Source organism: Dipodomys spectabilis, unplaced genomic scaffold, assembly GCF_019054845.1.
Source record: "Dipodomys spectabilis isolate Male_0828 unplaced genomic scaffold, ASM1905484v1 ptg000112l, whole genome shotgun sequence".
Classification (NCBI taxonomy): Eukaryota; Metazoa; Chordata; class Mammalia; order Rodentia; family Heteromyidae; genus Dipodomys; species Dipodomys spectabilis.
The window spans coordinates 1,493,788-1,513,245 of NW_024870789.1; the positions used below are offsets into that span (position 1 = coordinate 1,493,788).

General features: G+C 39.6%; 1 protein-coding gene across 1 annotated transcript in view; it reads right to left on the reverse strand.

The window, feature by feature from the left end:
* Positions 1-202: 202 nt before the first annotated feature.
* The window catches only part of LOC122114868 (contactin-associated protein-like 3), a 165,197-nt gene continuing 145,941 nt past the window's right edge, over positions 203-19,458 (reverse strand). Inside the window, 4 exon segments of the mRNA XM_042688131.1 lie at positions 203-345; positions 5,353-5,373; positions 5,376-5,420; positions 5,914-6,144. Coding sequence (XP_042544065.1) covers positions 203-345; positions 5,353-5,373; positions 5,376-5,420; positions 5,914-6,144 — 440 coding nt within the window.

The following is a 19,458-nucleotide window of genomic DNA, read 5'->3' on the forward strand; positions in this document are numbered from 1 at the left end:
TAGGAATGGGTGGAAGGGCTCGCCCAGTACCTTTTGCCTGGTTAGAGGACATCAGAAGCCAGCTATATATTCATCTCCTCAGAGTCCATGGTTTGGGAAGAAAGTCTCAGGCATGGAAAGAAAGTCCCAGAGATGGATAAATCTTAGCTGTCAATCAGAAGACACCCTTCTGATTCTTACTGATGTGTTGTGGATGGTGAGCTCACTTAGTCAGAGAGATTTCAGCCTCAGCTCCAGCTTTTTCAATATCTGCTTTGTTCTTGGGGTACAGCCATCTTTGTTGATAAATGTGTACAGCTATTGCAGTAAGGCAAACCAAGATAAATACCACGGCTGCTGTCCCACCTGGTGAGAGAAAAGAACAGGCGATAATTATCAGAGATCAACTAGGAACTTGGACCAAACCAGAGGGTCTACGTGCCATCAGAGAACATTATTTCTAAATCTTGACAAACTGCAGCAGCTTTGTGATTTCTACATATATACAGTTAGACTGAATTGCATTTCAGCTAATGCCCTCACAGTTAAATGCAAAAATATGACATAAATCTTTAGTCATGTTCCACTTCACATCAATAACCAGTAATTTCAATTAGAAGTGTGTATTTCTGTCAGAGTAATTTAAGGTTGTTAGAATGGCAAAAATCAAGAACTCTAATAACAACAGATGCTGGAGGGGATTTGGACAGAAGGGAACCTTACTGCATTGTTCATGGGAGTGCAAACTTGTTCAACCACTTTGGAAAGTAGTATGGAGGTTCCTCAAAAGACTCCACAGAGAGCTCCCCTATGACCCAGCAATCCCACTCTTGGGCACTTACCCAAATGATCATAAATAAGACCATACTAAAGCTACCAGCACAACTATGTTTATTGCACCATTATTGACCATAGCTAAGATATGGAACCAACCCAGATGCCCCTCAGTAGATGAATGGATCAAGAAAATGTGGTATATAGACACAATGGAATTCTATGCCTCCGTCAAAAAGAATGACATTGCACCATTTGTTTGGAAATGGAAAGACTTGGAAAAAATTATATTAAGTGAAGTAAGCCATGCCCAAAGAAACATAAGTCCCATGGTTTCCCTTATTTGCAATAACTAGTGTATGTCTGAGACAAGCAGAAACAGTCAGATAAGTTGATGTTAGGTGAAATGAACCCCAAGATAAGGATTCAAATGGTTTTTCTTTCTTGCTATTGTTTCTAACATATTTATAAGATGATTTCTTTGTTGCTTTGTATGTCCCTCACCCATGGTATAACCCCTGTCTTCACTGTATTTGATGTTGGTATAATTTGTGGAAGGGAAGGGCAAAAACAAACCGTTTAAATAGGGATACACGTGGACCCATTGCAACAATGAGATGTACAAGACGTTATGTCAAAAAACGAACTTTATAACTTTGGCTGTGGGTGGGAGGGTGGGAGGTTAGGAAGGGAGGAGCAGGGGAAGGGGGGTGGGAGGGGAGATGGGAAGGGAGGGGAAGGGGAAACAAAGGAGGAGGCAACAATGCTTGATAAGAAATGTACTCATTATCTTGCCCGTGTAATTGTAACCCCTCTGTACGGTATTTTCACAATTAAAAAAAAGGTTGTTGTATAAACACTTGAATAAAATATTACTTTGATGCTGCTATTCTATTGAATTACAATTATTTGATATAGATGGCATTCACCCCTATGTGGCCCAATGTCTTCCTCCTAGGGTTCATGCCTTATTTCACCCTTTTGTTTATAGGACAGAGGTTAGTAGTTGTACTTAATGATATGCATAATATGCCACTGTGTGACAAAGTTGGTGGCAAGTGTCTTGCTAGTCAAAGCCAGCAGCCAGTCTACAGATTCTAGGTACTATCATCGAGGTACTAACTCAACATGAGCTAACAAAACACCAGGAAATCTCTACCAATGACCAGCACCTAAGGAGAAGTGGACAACACGTCCCTGAAGTAAACAACACATCCATGCATCCTTGGCTGACTCTTGCCTTGCAGCCTATAAGAGCTCAAGCACAGTATAGTAACCTATAGAAACTGTAAGAGAATGTGACTGGTGTTAGTCTAAGTGGGTAGTAATTTACCATGAAGCAATAAGTAGCTAATATGCCAAACTATAAAGAACATTTCCTGCTGGAAATGTTTATTTTTGTTGTTATTGTTTTTTTTTCTTTTTATGGTATGAGTTTGAGCTCAGGCTATGTACTTATTAGCAAGCACTGTAGCACTGGCTACAGTCAGGCTTCCAACCCTTGTAACTAGGATTATAAGCAGGAGCCACCACCACTGGCTTGCTTCAGCTACTTTTATAGAGAGTTCTAAGGGCTTTGCATTGGAATTATTATATTTAAGTTCAAAGACTGGTAAATATGCTAACAATAATCAAGCTATTTGATGACAATTGCTTTCAACATTACAGGAGCGCAGCAGTACATCCCCACATTCATATATGTGACTGGATGCTTTTAATTCTGGCTCACTTTATTGTTTTGTTTATTGGCTTTATGTGGTTTAATGAAGTCCGAAAATATTAATCTTCACTCACCATGTACAAAGTCTGAGATTATTTGAATGTGACTGTGTTTCTGAAAGATTTTCACTCCTGTCTTTCAGTCTGTCTGAATGACCTCTCTACCCATCCACTGTGCTCCCTAAGAGCTTGGGTTTGCCAGGTTTTACTTTTTCTAGTGTAGCTACTCCTTTAGCTATCTTTCCTTTTGCAAGAAACAAATGTCATATAAAATACAGCATCCAGGGAAATCGTCAGTTGAGATAATTCTTTTTATAGATTGAATATTTTACATGTAGATAGATTTGGTGAGTTAAAGAAAGGGCTGAAAATTCTACATGAGCACCACCCTGGAAGTCAATATACTCTACCCAGCCATGCCCTGATCAAAGGCAGATACAAGAGAACTGGAGAGACTGGTACACTCAGCTGGTTATGTCCTGAGAGGTTCTGAATTCTACTTGTCTATTCTATCTATGAGGAACCAAGTAAGGATCCTCAGGGGACTCACTAATGTGACTCCTTTCCTTTGAAATCTGGCTAATACTATTCACCAAGAACTCAAAATTCAAAGACCAGATCTTTTGTGCCACGATCAGTTTGACTATGAACTCTGATGTCTTCAATAAGAAATTAGCAACTATGCAATTTTATTTTCCAGAAAAAGCAGTGCTTTATTGTGGGTAGGAATTTGTTATTATTATTATCTTTACGTAATTGTACAAAGGAGTTATTTAACAAAGAAGTTTATGAATATATTGCATCTTGATGAGTGCCACCCCTTTCAGCATTCTTATCTATGAGATTTCATAACTATGACTTGCATTTTATTTTGAAAATACTGACCTCATTTATATTAAATTAGTTTTGCATTATAATGAACACTTCTGCTAAAAAAATAAAATGATTTGAGATCACTACCTAAAATTTGATGATGATGATGATGATGATGATGATGATGATTAGTCACTTTTAGAATTTGAACCCAAGACTTGATGCTGCCCCTGCTCAAAGCTAGCATCCGAACACTTTTAGCCACAGCTCCATTTCCAGTTTTCTGACGGTTAATTAGAGATAAAAGTCTCACAGACTTTCCTGCCAGGCTAGCTTGAACTGTGATCCTCAGATCTCAGCTTCCTGAGTAGCTAGGAGTATGAGCTTAAGCCACCAGGGCCAGCATTCACTTATCTTTTAGCTAACTCATGTTATATTTATGAGGTCTTTGTTATTCTTGGAATTGCAAAACAGAGGTCTCATTAAATATGTCCTGCATACTTAACTCATTGCAAAATTAAAAGTAGTTGAGAGAAAAGGTGAAAATATTTAACGATTTGTGCTGACACTGTAAAATGTCTGAATTCTCCCCATTCTCTCTGACATCCACGTGGATTCACATAAAAGTAATATTTATAGTGTGTGGATGAGGTATATAGCCCTGCATCTGAATGCTGGGGTTTCAGGAGGTGCCACCCAACTCTGAATTATCATCTCATTTGAGAAAGCAAATGGCTCACAGTCACCACTGTCTGCAATAATTAAAGCAAGAGACTGTAAAATGTTAGCTCTCTTGGGGAAAATGGTCCCTTCCCTTTGTTTTCTCTCTTTATGAAACAGCACATAGAAGCCTTCCCCTTTGTTCTCTCTTGGCACCTGACTGCACGTGGCCCTCCTTAGAAGTTCTTGCCCAGCACCTGTAACCCAAGTAAGTGGTGCACCCACCCCTGCGTTCACTTCCACATTCACTGTGGTCACACTCCTTCTCATCTTCCCCTGTATAATCTCTCTCTGCCATTAGTTCCCATTCTGCACGCCTACATCTACATCTGGTGCCGGCTAGAGGCTTGGTTCTCCAGTAGTCTCTCTGCCTGATCCAAGGGATGGTCTCCTTTCAGCAACCCTTATATAAACACCTTTGAATGAGAAGGGAGAATGTCATGTCATATTTGCTTTCTGAGTCAACCTGGGTAAATTCTGACTCAGGCACCATATTGTATACACAATCAGGATAGTATTTGATGTTCATACACTTTCTTCAATTTGAAAAAGTCCCTTCACCCCAAAACATTTTAATATGGTGTTAAAGTAAAATATGCTGAGAGAAGCAGGTAGACTAAATGTGTGTGTGTGTGTGTGTGTGTGCCCTTGTCCTGGGGCTTGAACTCAGAGCCTGGGTTCTGTCCCTGAGCTTTTGTGCTTGAGGCTAGCTCTCTACCACTTGAGCCGCAGCTCCACTTTCAGCTTTTGTAGTTCTTAACTGGAAATAAGAGTCTCAAGGACATTCCTGGCTGGCTGGCTTTGAAACATAACCTTCAATTTTATTCCTCCTAAATAGCCAGGATTACAGGTGTGAGCCACTGACATCAGTTGACTACATGTGTTTTAAAACATAAAAATCTGAATCCTGTTTCAGGCTGTGGAAAACTACTTGCCAACTCAGTATTATGTACAAAGCACCACAAAAACACTTTTTTTTTGGGGGGGGGGGTGTTAGCATGGTTCCATTTGTCTCCAAAAGCAAAAATACATCCAGCCAAGAACTAAAAGATTTGTTTTCTCTCCAAACAGGAGAGCTACAGATTTTAAGCATATGTAAGATCTCTTAAGGAACCACAAGGGACATTTTAAATGAAAAGCTTGTCAATATTCTTTAGTTTGGCTACTATTCTTTTGAGAGTGTGTTGGGGTAACATATCACTTCCATTTACTCAATTGTTGCTTAAGGAGTGGGACTCCTTAAATTAAGTTAAACATCAAGGAATTTGCGATGATTGACTTTGACCTTACTAATCTGCAATGACTCTTTATAGATATCTTTCATTTTATGCTAACACCATCCTTTACCTCCGATGGCAGAAGAATCCCTCTATTTGCATTAACTAAGGGTTCTCCCTCATTGCTTGAGCCAGAACCTACAGTAGGAAAAGGGAGAAAGAGGAGTGTACTGAAGTAATTTCCAAGGATTGGAAGAACCCAGAATGCAGTGTGAATTGAGTGTGAAAAGAGAACAAAGGAAGAGAGAGAGGAAGGAAAAGAGGAAGGAAGAAAGGAAGGCAGGGAGGGAGGGAAGGAAGATAGAAGGAAGTAAGAAATAAAAAGAAAATAAAGAGAATAAAGGAAAGAGAAAGAATGGAAAGGAACAGAAAAGAGGGAGCAAGAAATGAGAAAGAAAGGAACAAAGGAAAGAAGGAAGGAAGGAAGGAAGGAAGGAAGGAAAGGAAAGGAAGGAAGGAAGGAAGGAAGGAAGAAAGAAAGAAAGAAAGAAAGAAAGAAAGAAAGAAAGAAAGAAAGAAAGAAAGAAAGAAAGAAAGAAAGAAAGAAAGAAAGAAAGAAAGAGAAGGAAGGAAGGAAGGAAGGAAGCAAAGAAGGAAGAGACCAGATAATAAGCAGGCAAGGGCCACGCACCTGCACCCTCTGTGAAGCTGGGCATAAGTTCCCACGCTGAGGAGCCAGGTCTTGATCCCTCCATGCAGCTGGTGGCAGCAATGACTGAGCCAAGGATGGTGACTTGGGCAGCTCCTCCTGGGTGCAGAGCTGCCTTCAGTGGAGTAGCACCACCAAAGCTCACAGCTGAGAGGCAGCCAGTGAAGCCACGTGTTGCTGCCAGCTGTGTGTCTGTGTCCACTCCTGGGAGCTCTGCTGGCAAAAGGTGGGGGGGACAGCAATCAGGATCATGGAGGTGCTGTGGAGCTGAATAGACCTGATATCAAGTCCAAGCACCCTGAGTTCCTTGTCTCCTCATCCTTAAGGAAAGGCCCAGAGCCAGGGAGGCCTCAGTGACAGATTGGAAAGTAACTTTGGCCAAGGTACCAAACCCTTCCCAGATGCATCCAGGAGATGAAAACAAGGGAGTTCCTAGGACACTTTGATTTTCAAGTGATCATCATTTCAATGCGTTGTTTCAGGGGGTTAAAGCCAGTGATCTTGGCAAAACAAAATGCCTCTTTGAGGGCAGTAGCCCTCTTGGAAATTTCCTTTGTTCAATTCTATAGGTTTTAACCAGATGCTGGTGGCTCACTCATGTAATCCTAGTTATCCAGAAGGCTGAGATCTGAGGATCAGAGATGGAAGCCAGCCTGGGCAGGAAAGCCTGTAACACTCTTATCTCCAAGTAACTACCAAAAAGCCATTTATACATCTGTGATTCAAGTAGGAGAGTGCTAGCCTTGAGAAAATAAAAAAAAATCCTCAGGGACAGCACCCTATCTAAATTAACTTTATTTAATTATCATACAATCTATTTTATTGAATTGACTTTAACTTTATTGAAATTAATTAACAAATATTTTGATTAATTTAAAAATTAGATTAATTAATTGGACTATAATAATTTTAATTAAATTAATTGGTTTTAAATGAATGTTCCTGCAGATACCAGGGCTTTAAATCAAAACTTTGCGCTTGTGCTGAGTTTTCTTGCTCAACTGGTGCTCTACCAGTTGAACCACACCTCCAGCTTTTGCTGATGAAGTCTCCCAGACCTTTAAGCTAGATTGGCCTTGAACCAGGGTTGTCTAGGTCTCACCCTCCTGAATAGCTCCAGTTACAAGCATGAACCACTAGGTGCCCCACTCAATTCTGTTGGTTTTGCCAATCTGGCCGGCTGTTCATAACTCAGAAGTACGACCCAAACATTGGATCATCCTTTCCTCTTTACCTGGTGGCCTCTGTTTCCTTTTCCACATACTCTGAATTGTCCTGTCCCCACCCTAGGATCCTACCTTTACCCCCAAACAACAAAGTTAGTTAATTACTACAAGACTCAAGAGAAGAGACACTAGAGACCTAACACAAGAGACAAAGCATCCCTTTATTATTGATTTCAGTGATGATGATATTTGCCTTTCCTTGTGCTCAATGGGTATAAAATCTAAACAGAGAGTTGGAGTTAAACCTCAAGTGTTTAAATATCAGGTAGGAAAGCATCTTCTGCCCAGCAGAGAAATCTGTTCCAGCATGCCAGGTATCCTAATACCTGGGCTTTGCTGACATTCTCCTTCCTCATTCACTGTGAAAAACAATCCTTTTGGTATTTTTTTCCTAACAATCAGCAAATAGCTACCAAGAATTCACCAAATGTGCTAACTTTGTAAGTGCTCTCATGTTAATGATTGTAGCATAAAGAAATGAGTACTTTTATTCTTATTTTATAGTAGCCTATAGTTCAGAATTTAGTTACAAGCCTATAGGTCGCTGAGGCTGCTTAGGTAGAAGAACTGGAATCTAGGTCCCTTCTTTCTCAACAAGGTATTCTCCTTTTTGTTCTGTTACATCTTTCAGATATGTTCATAATTGATGACATTGAGAGAAGATAGGTAATTGGCATCATTGGGTTTTTTTTAACTTACCTGTTCTAGGGCTTAACCTCAGGGACTGGGAAGTGTCCTTGAGCTTTTTTGCTCAAGGCTAGTGCTCTACCAGTTGAGTCACAGCTCTACTTCTGTTTTTTGGAAGCTAATTGGAGATAAGAGTCTCATAGACATTTCCTGCCAGGCTTGCTTGGAACTGTGACCTTAGAGCCTCCTGAGTAGCTAGAATTGGAGGTGAGAGCCTCCAATACCCCACAGGATCATGCACTATTCTTCCCACTATAATAAGTGTATGTGCCTTTCCACAGTCCATATGTGTATTTTGGTTAGTTAATAACATTTTTTAAGTTCCAGTCGATACTCTCAAGTTATATCCATTCTGTCTTCATGTTATAGCTAAATTCTCAGCAGTCTTGATTTATTTGAAGATTTCAGTAACACTGCTGTTTTGACTCCATTTTCTGACAACATAACATGAATGAAAAAAGTCATTTAATTTAGTTCTATATTATGTGCAATAAGCTTTGAAAAAATTTAAAATGAGTGAGGACTCAGAGGACTTAGATTTCATGAGTGACATGCTTTTTCTGCCATTCATAAGCAGCTGGAACTGGCTTTTGAACAGAGGCAGTGAAACTCAGAGGGCACTGCATTTGACTCCACTTCACACCAACTTTACCCAATGCAATTGTTATAGAGGTCACCCTCCTTGGATTGCCCCCTGTCCTCACATAACAGGTAGTTGGTGCCTGGTGGGCAGCCTGTTCTAATGCTGCTGCACACCAGCATCTACTTTAGTGTGTGTTATACTGGACACATGCAACAGATACATAAAATACACAATCCTATTGTTATACAACGCACGTTGCTGTGAAGAATTTAGTGCTGAAGTCATTGTGAAAGTGTGACACTCTCAAAGTATGGTCTGATGAGAATTTTATTCACCTGAGCCGGAACTGGGCACTGTCCATTTAGCTTTTTCATTGAAGGCTGGTATTCTGCCATTTCAGCCACAACTCCACTTTTTGGTGGTTAGTGGAGATAAGAGTCTCACCAGTTTCCCTGCCTGTGTCACTTGTGCCCAGCTGATGAGAATCTTATGTAACATTTATTTCATCAACTCAAGCTAAAAATAAACTTCCATAGCTGATTCATGCTACTAATTTTTACTGTGTATGGTTTACAGAATATCAAGGTTTCTAGAGACATCTCCCTCATTGCCAGTAAACAAAAAAGTGTGACAGATGACAGGTTCAAAATGGAGTGGCTGTGTCAACCCTGACCAAAAGGGAGCACAAGCAAATAAAGCCAGCAGATTATGAGGGGTTCTCAGGCATGATCATCTGGTAGTAACTATCACAAAAACACTGCACCAGAGTCACACACTTGCCCACCACAACCTTTCTAAGCAAGAAGTTCTGAAAGGACATCTGTCTGTTCAACCTCAGATCCATATTGCACCTGTTATCCACTGGAGCTGAGCATCAGTGGCTCATATCTATAAACCCAGGTATTCCAGAGGCTGATAGTTGAGGACTGCACTTTGAAGCCAACCCAGACAGAAAAGTCTTTAATTTTTTATTTTCTTCATTTTTATTTTTATTTTTTGGTCTGGAACTCGAACTGGGTACCTGATATATTCACTCATTGGCTCATTGTATGAACTGAGCCACATCTGCACTCTCTCTCCACCAAACTCTTTTTTTTGGGGGGGGGGGGGGTCCGGTAGTGGGCCTGAACTCTAGGCCTGGGTGCTGTCCCTCAGCTCTTCAGCTCAAAGCTAGTGCTCTACCATTTGAGCCACAGTGCCACTTCCGGCTTTTTTTTTTTTTTGCTTATGTGGTGCTAAGGAATCGAACCCAGGGCCTCATGCATGCAAGGCAAGCACTCTACCACTGAGCCACCTTCCCAGCACCTCCACCAAACTCTTTATCTCCATTTGAACACTAAAAAGCCATAACTGACACTGTGGCGCAAGTGAAGAGTGCTAGCCTTGAGCAAAAAGGCAGAAAGCTCAGGGACAGTGCCTAAGCCTGAGTTCCAGCTCCAGGATCAGCTCACATGCATGTGTGTGTGTAGGGGGGGTGTGTGCACACGCACACACACACACACACACACACACACACACATCTTCCATTTGCCTCAAGCACTTTGAATATCACCATAGTTTACTATGGTATATATACTATCTATTTCCATTGCAATGCCTAGCAAATGAATATCCTTATTCGTTGTAGAATTTATTTGGGTAGTGGAATACTTTATATTGTCATTAGGTTAAGCAACATATTCTGATGCTTATACTCTTTGGAAGCATTTCTTGAATTTAATTCCAAGTCATTCTTTATTCTACTCATTTTGACTCCATTGTTTCAGTCTGTCATCCTTGGAGGACAAATATTTTGCAGCCTTAATCCTTCTGGCTAGAAGAGAATAGTCTCTTCTGAGAGGAAAACAAGTGTGGTTAAAACTACTGAGTTTACACACTTATTGACTTTAATCCCTACAAAAGGGTATTTGCTATATAAAGTACCACTGAAAGCAACTACAAGTGTGCCATGATGCTTATGCTATTATAAAGATTAATATCATTCCAGGTTGATTACCTGAGACGTTAGAGAACTTTTTGCATTATATATTCCTGGTAGACTTTAAGTATACTGATGTAAAATGAGCTTAGGCCCCTACAAAGATTATTGTAAATTTAGAATATTCTTTAAGAATAACTTTATATTTTTGAGCTCAGAAAATATACACTTTCAAAGAAAGGTTTTTAAAAGTCTTTGCTTAACATATTTTAGAGAATTCAAGAAGAAATAAAATGGGAAAATACTGCAAGAACAAGAAAGTTCTTGTAAAGATGAATGACTGAAAAAAAAATACCACAACATAATTAAAAGCCCTAGCTATTGAACAAAATAGTACAAAATAAAATAAAATACTTTCTTTGTCAATGTCTGAAATAAGGTCCACGAAGGTATGGGAATAGAGTACATGTAAGGCAGACATTAGACTAATTCATAAATTAAGACTAATTTTGTGAAATTTTATTTTTAAAGATAAGTGAGCCTCACCTCTGCAGTTAGTTCTATTACCGGAGAAAGAAACATTAGTAGTTCATTACATTTGTCTCTATTGAAGATCTACTAAATATACATATATACTAAATATACATATACTAAAATACATATACTAAAATACATATATAATATTTGGATTTATGTATGAGTGGATTTATATCTGCCCATCATTTAGCCGTAATGATGAGCATTATATACACATATGTACTTATGTGCACAGATGTAAAGTACACATGTAAATTTGCCATTTCTTGTCTTCATATTTTTTCTCTTTTAGATCATGATTTTGCCTCTTTTCTTTTTGGCAGTACTAGGGATTGAACTCAGGGCATTGTGCTTGCAAAGTTGGCACTGTCGTACTCAAGCCATACCTCCAGCATCTATTAAAAGAAGTTACATTGGAGGTAGGGTTTTGCTTCATGCCCAGGCTGGGCTGGACTGCTAGCCTCCTACTGTGTTTCCCTTGTCACAGAGATCATAGGAACTGCCATGTTCCCAGCTACTGTGCTTCCCTTGCACTTAGGAGAATAGGTGCCACTGGCCCCAGCCACTGAATGAGATGACATCTCTCAAACTTTTATGCCTGGGCTTCTCTCAAACCATGATCCCCAAATCTGTGTCCCTGAAGTAGAAAGGATTACAGGCATTATCCAGCATGCCCGGTTGTGACTCAGTTTCAGTTGAAGTAATTACCTAGTATTTCCCTTAGATAGGATGCATGGTTAATATTCAATCCTCAAATAACCTTTAACCTTGTCAGAGGGATTATTGCCTTTACTTCTAATTCTCTTTCTGGCTTACCAATTATTCAAGTTAGAATTCCTAGATATGATTCCCAAATACCTCTTACTTGTTCTCCTAGTTTTTCCTTCTTGGTCGTACTCTGTGGTTTGAGATATTTATCTACTCTATTCCAAGCTACTGCTTAAAAATAATTAGTGATGATTCTTTTCTTTACATCACTACTCAGGGAACTTCTTATAAATTATATTTAACTTCACTTAGATCTCTTTGATTCCAAATTTCATCTTAGTTACTTTTGTCTTTGTCAATAATGTTTTAGGGATAGGGGGATGGCTCAAGTGGCAGAACACTTTCCTAGCATGAGGAAAGTCCTCAATACCTCCCCTTGAAATAAAAGTTCTTTTCAGTGTTGAAAATTGTATTTGTTGTTTGCTTTCCCTCTTTCTCATCCACATCCTCATGTTTGGCTAGAACCTTTTTGGCAGAGAATTATTTATCTCCTTATCTTTTGACCTGCTCACTATACCTCCATGGGAGAGGATTTTTAAGTGTCACATGGGTCCTGATCATGTGGAATGTATAGCTACTATGCCACAGTCATCAACAAAAGACCTTCAGGCAAGCAGTTCATCCTCACTCCATGAGGGACAGTAAGAATGGATGCAGTCATGCGGAGTGCTGTCCAACTTCTCTTCGTATTACTGTTCTCTGGAAGCCACACTTTGCTTAGGATCCACAGGCTTCATGCTCCCCCTCCTTATATGTCTCTTTACCATATTGCTGTGATTCCTCCAGCCCAAGGTCACAGCTCTCTCATTTCTATCCTTCTTCTGTAGGCCAGGCCCAAGCAACCCTTATCCAGGAGCACAAGTGAGTTGAACCTAGACTGGAGACAACAACCTGAACTGCCATTGTTCCAAACTAAGCATACACAGGAATCAGCATCACAGTGAATGGAACTCTGCTTACAAAGATAAAGAGAATAAATGGAAAATTTCACCAAGATTGAAAAATATAAGAAGGGTTTTAGGAGAATATTTAGTAGATAATTAGTAAGTGGCACTGCAATGGGCCATTGTCTCCTATCTTGAGAGCCCTGAAAGACCAATGAGAAGTCAGAGGAGAGGTACAGTGAGACCCCAGGCAAGAAGGGGATTCAAAGACTGAGTGGATCTTGCAGCAATGCAAAGATCACAAAGTATGGACTGAGGGTGAGCATAGCACCCACTGCAATTGTGAATAGCACTGACTTTCAATACAAACAAATTTCACCCTCTTTTCCCTTTGAAAAACTTCTCTTGAGAAAGGTTCCGGGAAGATGGCAGAGGAGAAGCTGGAGGCTAAAGAAGCTCTCGCATAGAAAGCAGTTTTAGAGCTCCAGTGAACAGTCCTAAGCCAGAGAATCACACCAAGTGTGCCATCACAGGACAGAGAGTTAGGCCAGAGAGGGAAAAATACAGGCAAGGACACAGATCTGACCACTTGCCAGCAGATGCCGCTGCGGTGGCAGCAGTGGGAGCGGCGGCCGTAGCTGCCATACCTGCAACACAGAGAGTCCGGGATGAAGGAACCAGACGCTGCGGGCGAGCAGATTCTAGTCAACACTAGCAAGAACCGACAAGGAGCAGACATCTTCATCCTGCATTTTGAAGACCAGAGACGACCCAGGAACCAAGACTCGGCTTGAGTAGAAGCCTGACACCTCACTCTTTCTCAGGGAGCAGAGGAGGGAAGGTCATCCCTCTCCCCCCCCCCCTCCAGTTTCGGAGATCTCCATCTTGGATACTGACAAAGCTCGGCGGAGCTGCTAGCTCCAACTCAGGCCTTGGGAGAAAACTACAGTCATTTAGCAGGTCACAAGAACCTAACCCAACCTGTCAGAATCAGCTCCACCCAGAGAAAAGTCACCAGCTCGGGCGCCAGCCCCAGGAGTGGCTTTCTTCACTGAGTAATCAGAGCCAGAGGCTGCCCCTGCCTTTAGCAGCCTTGACAATCAATTGAAATTCAGTAAACATAAACCCTGAGAGTGGCTCCAGGCTGGACTCTGTGACTTTCTAACAAACTAGCTCCTGGGAAAAGCTACTGTTTGCTGAAAGGCCTCAACTCTACCCAGAACCTAGCCTCATCACAGCATCTCCAAACTTGAGGAAAAAGCCATCTTCCTCTTTTGTGATACTCAAAGCAGATCTCCCTCACATTGAACTAACCTGGGAGGAGGATCACAAAATCCTGGGTAAAGCAGAGCATTTTTCTGCCTATTCAAACAAACTGACTTAAGAAACCAACCAAGCCACAGGAAAATCAAACACCACAAGTAGACCAGAGACTCCAACAAGAGGGTGGTTACGGACACAAGGGAGATACAGGATTTTCCCCACCCCTCCCAAAAAAATCAAAGAATTTTTTTCTTTTTTTTCTTTTTGTACTTTTTATAAAAAAAAAATTTCTATGCAAATCAAAACAACATTGAGATATCACCTCACTCCAGTTAGAACAGCAAAAATCAAGAACTCTAACAACAGATGCTGGAGGGGATGTGGACAGAAAGGAACCTTACTTCATTGTTGGTGGGAATGTAAACTTGTTCAACCACTTTGGAAAGCAGTATGGAGGTTCCTCAAAAGACTTCACATAGAACTCCCCTATGACCCAGCAATCCCACTTTTGGGCATTTACCCTAATGTTTACAAACAAGACCACACTAAAGCTACCAGCACAACTATGTTTATTGCAGCATTATTTACCATAGCTAAGATATGGAACCAACCCAGATGCCCCTCAGTAGATGAATGGATCAAGAAAATGTGGTATATATACACAATGGAATTCTATGCCTCCATCAGAAAGAATGACATTGCCCCATTTGTTAGGAAATGGAAAAACTTGGAAAAAATTATATTAAGTGAAGTAAGCCAGGCCCAAAGAAACATAGGTCCCATGGTTTCCCTAATTTGCAATATCTAATAGATGTATGAGTCAAGCGGAAAAGGTCAGATAATGTGATGTCAGGAAAATGAACCCTTAGATGTGTATTTTAATGTTTTTTTCTTTCATGCATGTGTTTCTAATGCATTTATAAGATTATCTCTTTGTTGCTTTGTATGTCCCTCCCCCACAGTATAACCCCTGCTTTCTCTATATTTGATGTCAGTATAACTTGTGGAGGAGATGGGGAAAAACCAGGTGTTTAAGGATACAGGTGGACCTGTTGCAACAATGAGAAGTACAAGTTGTCATGTCCAAAACGAGCTTTACAATGTCGGTGCGGGGGGGGGGGGGGGTGGGGGGGGAAGGGGGAGGAAGGAGAAGGATTGGGATTGGGGGGGAGGGGGGAGGCTGGGAAGGGATGTGTAGGGTAAACAAAGGAGGAGGCTGCAATGCTTGGTATGAAATGTACGCATTATCCTGCCCATGTAAGTGTAACCCCTCTGTACAGTATGTTCACAAATAAAATTAAATTGAATTAAAAAAAATTTCTAAAACTTTTGTTTTTAATTTTTCATTTTTACCTTTTTTGAAAAAAATTGTTTTCTAGTCACTTTTTTCCTCTTATAATTTATATTTTAGGGATGTGTGTGTGCACTTTTCTTTCTTTTTTCTTTAAAAAAAATTTTTTTGTTATTGAACTTCTGATCTTCTTTCTTTTTCTTTTCACCTTTTCTTCTCTTTCATTCTTCTTTATGTGACTTAATTGTTGTTCTGCACATCCTCAGATATACCCGTAGCTGATTATTAGATCTTATCCCCATTGTGTACACACTTAATCCACAAATTTATTACTCAATTCAAAACCTCTTAGACTTAAATTCCTTAATAGCAGTACTACATCTTTATACCTATATAATATTTTAAGTATTTTTATTTTTAAGTTTTTCACATGTCCTTTATATCCCTCCCCTTCTCTCATTATATCCACGTTCTTCTCTGAATATTTTGTTTTCCATTGTGCATAATATTTTTAATTTTTATTTTTCTATTTTTTCTGGTCTCTTTTTTTCCCTTTCTCTTTCTTCTTTATTTCTCTCTCTCTACTTTCATCCTAACCAACATATTTTCTGCTTTGAGATTAGGACTTAGTTAACTCTCCCTGTGCCTACCCACATCTTTCTATTCCTATTTTTTACCCACATCTCTCCCTAAACCTAATGATTTCTGGTTTGCCAAATTCTTTTTTGCGGTTCATAGCCCATTAATATATAGTTGTTTGTGATGAATAGATATACCTGTTGAACTAGATTGTATCTGCAGACTATTCACTGTGCAAATACAGACTTTGGTTGATGCTTCCCTTAGGATACTGTTCTAGCACAAAACTGGTGTTATTTTCATCCCAAATGGGCAGAGTAAGCCAGAAAAACACAAGAAAAATGGCAAGTCCGGGTATCTCAACTCCCCCTAATGATAATCAGGGAACAGATAATGAATAACCCAGAGGAGAGTTCCCAAATAGCTCGACAAACATTGCTGGCAAACATGATAAATGAAAAGATTGAAACCATACAAAGGACTCTCTATGAGCATGATAGGGAGAGAGAGGAGGCAAACAAAAGGTCAATGGAGGCAAACAAAAGGTCAATACAGGAAAAGATTGAAAACCTACAAAGGACTCTGGATGAGCATGATAGGGAGATAGAGGAGTCAAACCAAAGGTTTATACAGGAATATCATGAGCATGAGGAAGCTACTCAAAAACTGATACAGGATTTGCATGAGTAGCTTGATAATACTCAAAGAGAAAGGCAGGAATGGCATGAGCAGGCTGAGAACACTCAAAGAGAACTACAGGAATGGCATGAATGGGAGAAAGCTAAGCAAAGAGTAATACAGGAATTGAAAGAGCAGGATGAGAATACACAAAGATCACTAAAGGCATTCATGGAATCCATTAACAAAGAGCTGAGGGAACTCAGGGAGACCACAAAGGAAATGATGAATGGAAACCAACAGAAGGAATGGGAGTACAAGGAAACCATAACCAATCAACTAAGTGATTTGAGAATAAACACTGAACACCAAATTAAGGAAGTAAAGAAGTTCATACAAGATCTAAAACAAAGCTGCAGCAAAGAATTTGAAGCCATCAAAGTTGACCAATTAGAAGGAAAAGAAATAAAAAACAAAGTAGAAAGTCTTGACAGAAGGTTAGACCATGCAGAAGATCGAATCTCTGGGATTGAAGACAGCCTAGATATTATAGAGAAAGAACATACAACCATCCAAGACAAGTCCTAGAAATATGATAGATCTATCCAATACTTAGAAGACACCATCAGAAGGCCTAATCTGAGGATAATAGGTGTAGAGGAGCAACTAGAAACAGAAGTTAATGGTCAAGGAAATTTGTTTAACAGGATCCTAGCAGAGAAATTCCCAAACATGCAAAAAGATAGGCCTATTCAGATACATGAAGCTTTTAGAACTCCAAATAGACCAGACCAGAATAGGACATCCCACCATGACATTATAATCCACACAGGATCAATTCAGACCAAGGAAAAGATCCTTAAAGGTGTCAAGGAGAAAAGATTAATCAACTACAAAGGAAAACAATTAGAATCACCTCAGATTTCTCAGCAGAGACAATCAAAGCAAGAAGAGCCTGGAATGATTTATGCCATGCCCTAAAGACAAACAACTATCAACCAAGAATACTGTACTCAGCTAAACTCTCCTTCATAACTGAAGACCAAATAAAACACATCCATAGCAAAGAAAAATTGAAACAATACATCTCCACCAAACCAGCCCTACAAAAGATTCTTAAAGATGTCCTACACATAGAAAACCAACAAGAAAACAATAAAGGCAAAGAAACTGCACCCAAACTGAGAATCCAAGAACCATAAGAAAAAACCTGTTTTCGCAGCCCCCAAGAAGGTGGATAACATGCCAGGAACTCCCAAATACCTCTCAGTCTTATCTCTCAACATTAACAGAATTAATTCTCCAATTAAGCGACATAGACTTTCTAGTTGGATTAGAAAGCAAGATCCTTCTATCTGCTGCCTTCAAGAGTCACATCTTGCCCATAAAAACAAACACATTTTCAAAGTTAAAGGCTGGAACAAAATCTACCAAGCAAACGGCCCCCATATACAGGCGGGAGTTGCAATCCTAATATCAGATAAAATACACTTCAAAGTAAATTCGTGAGAAGAGATAAAGAAGGTCGCTACATACTAATTAAGGGATCTCTCCTTCAGGAGGATATTATAATTCTAAATATCTATTCACCAAACAACAGAACACCCAAATTTATCCAAGAAACACTACTTTCCCTCAAATCTCACATAGATCCAAAGACATGTTGGCGATTTAAACACACGACTCTCCCCACTAGATAGATCAACTCGGCAAAAATTCAACAGAGAAACTGCAGATCTAAAAAACTGCATAGATCAACTAGATTTAACAGATATCTACCGAATATTTCACCCAGCAGCATCAGAATACACGTTTTTTTCCCAGCAGCACCTGGAATTTTCTAAAATAGACCACATTTTAGGCCACAAAGCAAACTTGTCTAAATTCAGAAACCTTGCATTCTCTCTGACCACAAGTGAATAAAATTAGAACTCAACACAAAAAGGCACCAAAGAAAGTCTGGTAACACATGGAGGCTGAACAACACACTGCTGAATCACGAGTGGGTCATGGAAGTGATTAGAAAGGAAATGCAAATGTTCATGATATTCAACAAAAATGGGCACACAAATTACCAGCTCCTCTGGGACACAGCAAAGGCAGTACTAAGAGGATGTTTATAGCTCTGAGTTCCTACATCAACAAATTGGAGAGATCTGAAACCAACAATTAAATGAGACATCTGAACCTCCTTGAAAAAGAGAAGCAAGATAAACCCCAATCAAATAGACAGAAAGAAATAATAAAAATTAAATCAGAATTAAATGTATTAGACTCCAAAAAAACTATAGAAAGAATCAACAAAACAAAGAGTTGGTTCTTCGAAAAAATTAACAAAATTGACAGACCCTTAGCAATCTTATCAGAAAAAGAAGAGAACATACCCAAATTAATAAACTCAGAGATGAGAATGGAAACATCACCACAGAAACAACTAAGATTCAGAATATTATAAGGGAATACTTCTCAAAACTTTATGCTAATTAGTTTGAGGACTTGACAGAAATGGACCTTTTCCTAGCAAATATTGACATGCCAAAACTAAACCAAGATGCTTTAAACCATCTTAACAGGCCCATATCAAGCATTGAAATAGAAACAGCAATAAGAGACCTTCCATCTAAGAAAAGTCCTGGACCCAAAGGTTTTACAGCAGAATTCTACAAGGCTTTCAAAGCAGAGCTCACACCAATACTCCTCCAACTCTTCAATGAAATTGAAAGAGAAAGTTCACTAACGAACACATTCAACGAAGCCAACATAACGCTCATCCAAAAACCAGGCAGGGACTCATCAAAGAAAGAGAACTATAGACCCATTTCTTTGATGAACATTGATGCAAAACTTCTCAACAAAATTTTGGCCAATCGACTTCAACAATTCATCCAAAAAATCATACACCACGATCAAACAGGATTCATTTCAGGGATTCAAAGCTGGTTCAATATACGCAAATCAACTAATATTATTCATCACATCAACAGGAGCAAGGATAAGAACCACATGGTTATCTCAATTGATGTAGAAAAAGCATTCGACAAGATCCAACACTCCTTTATGATGAAGTTTTTGGAAAAATTAGGAATCCATGGAACATTCCTCAATACAATAAAGGCTGTATACGACAAACCTACAGCCAGCATTATACTCAATGGTGAAAAACTAAAGCCATT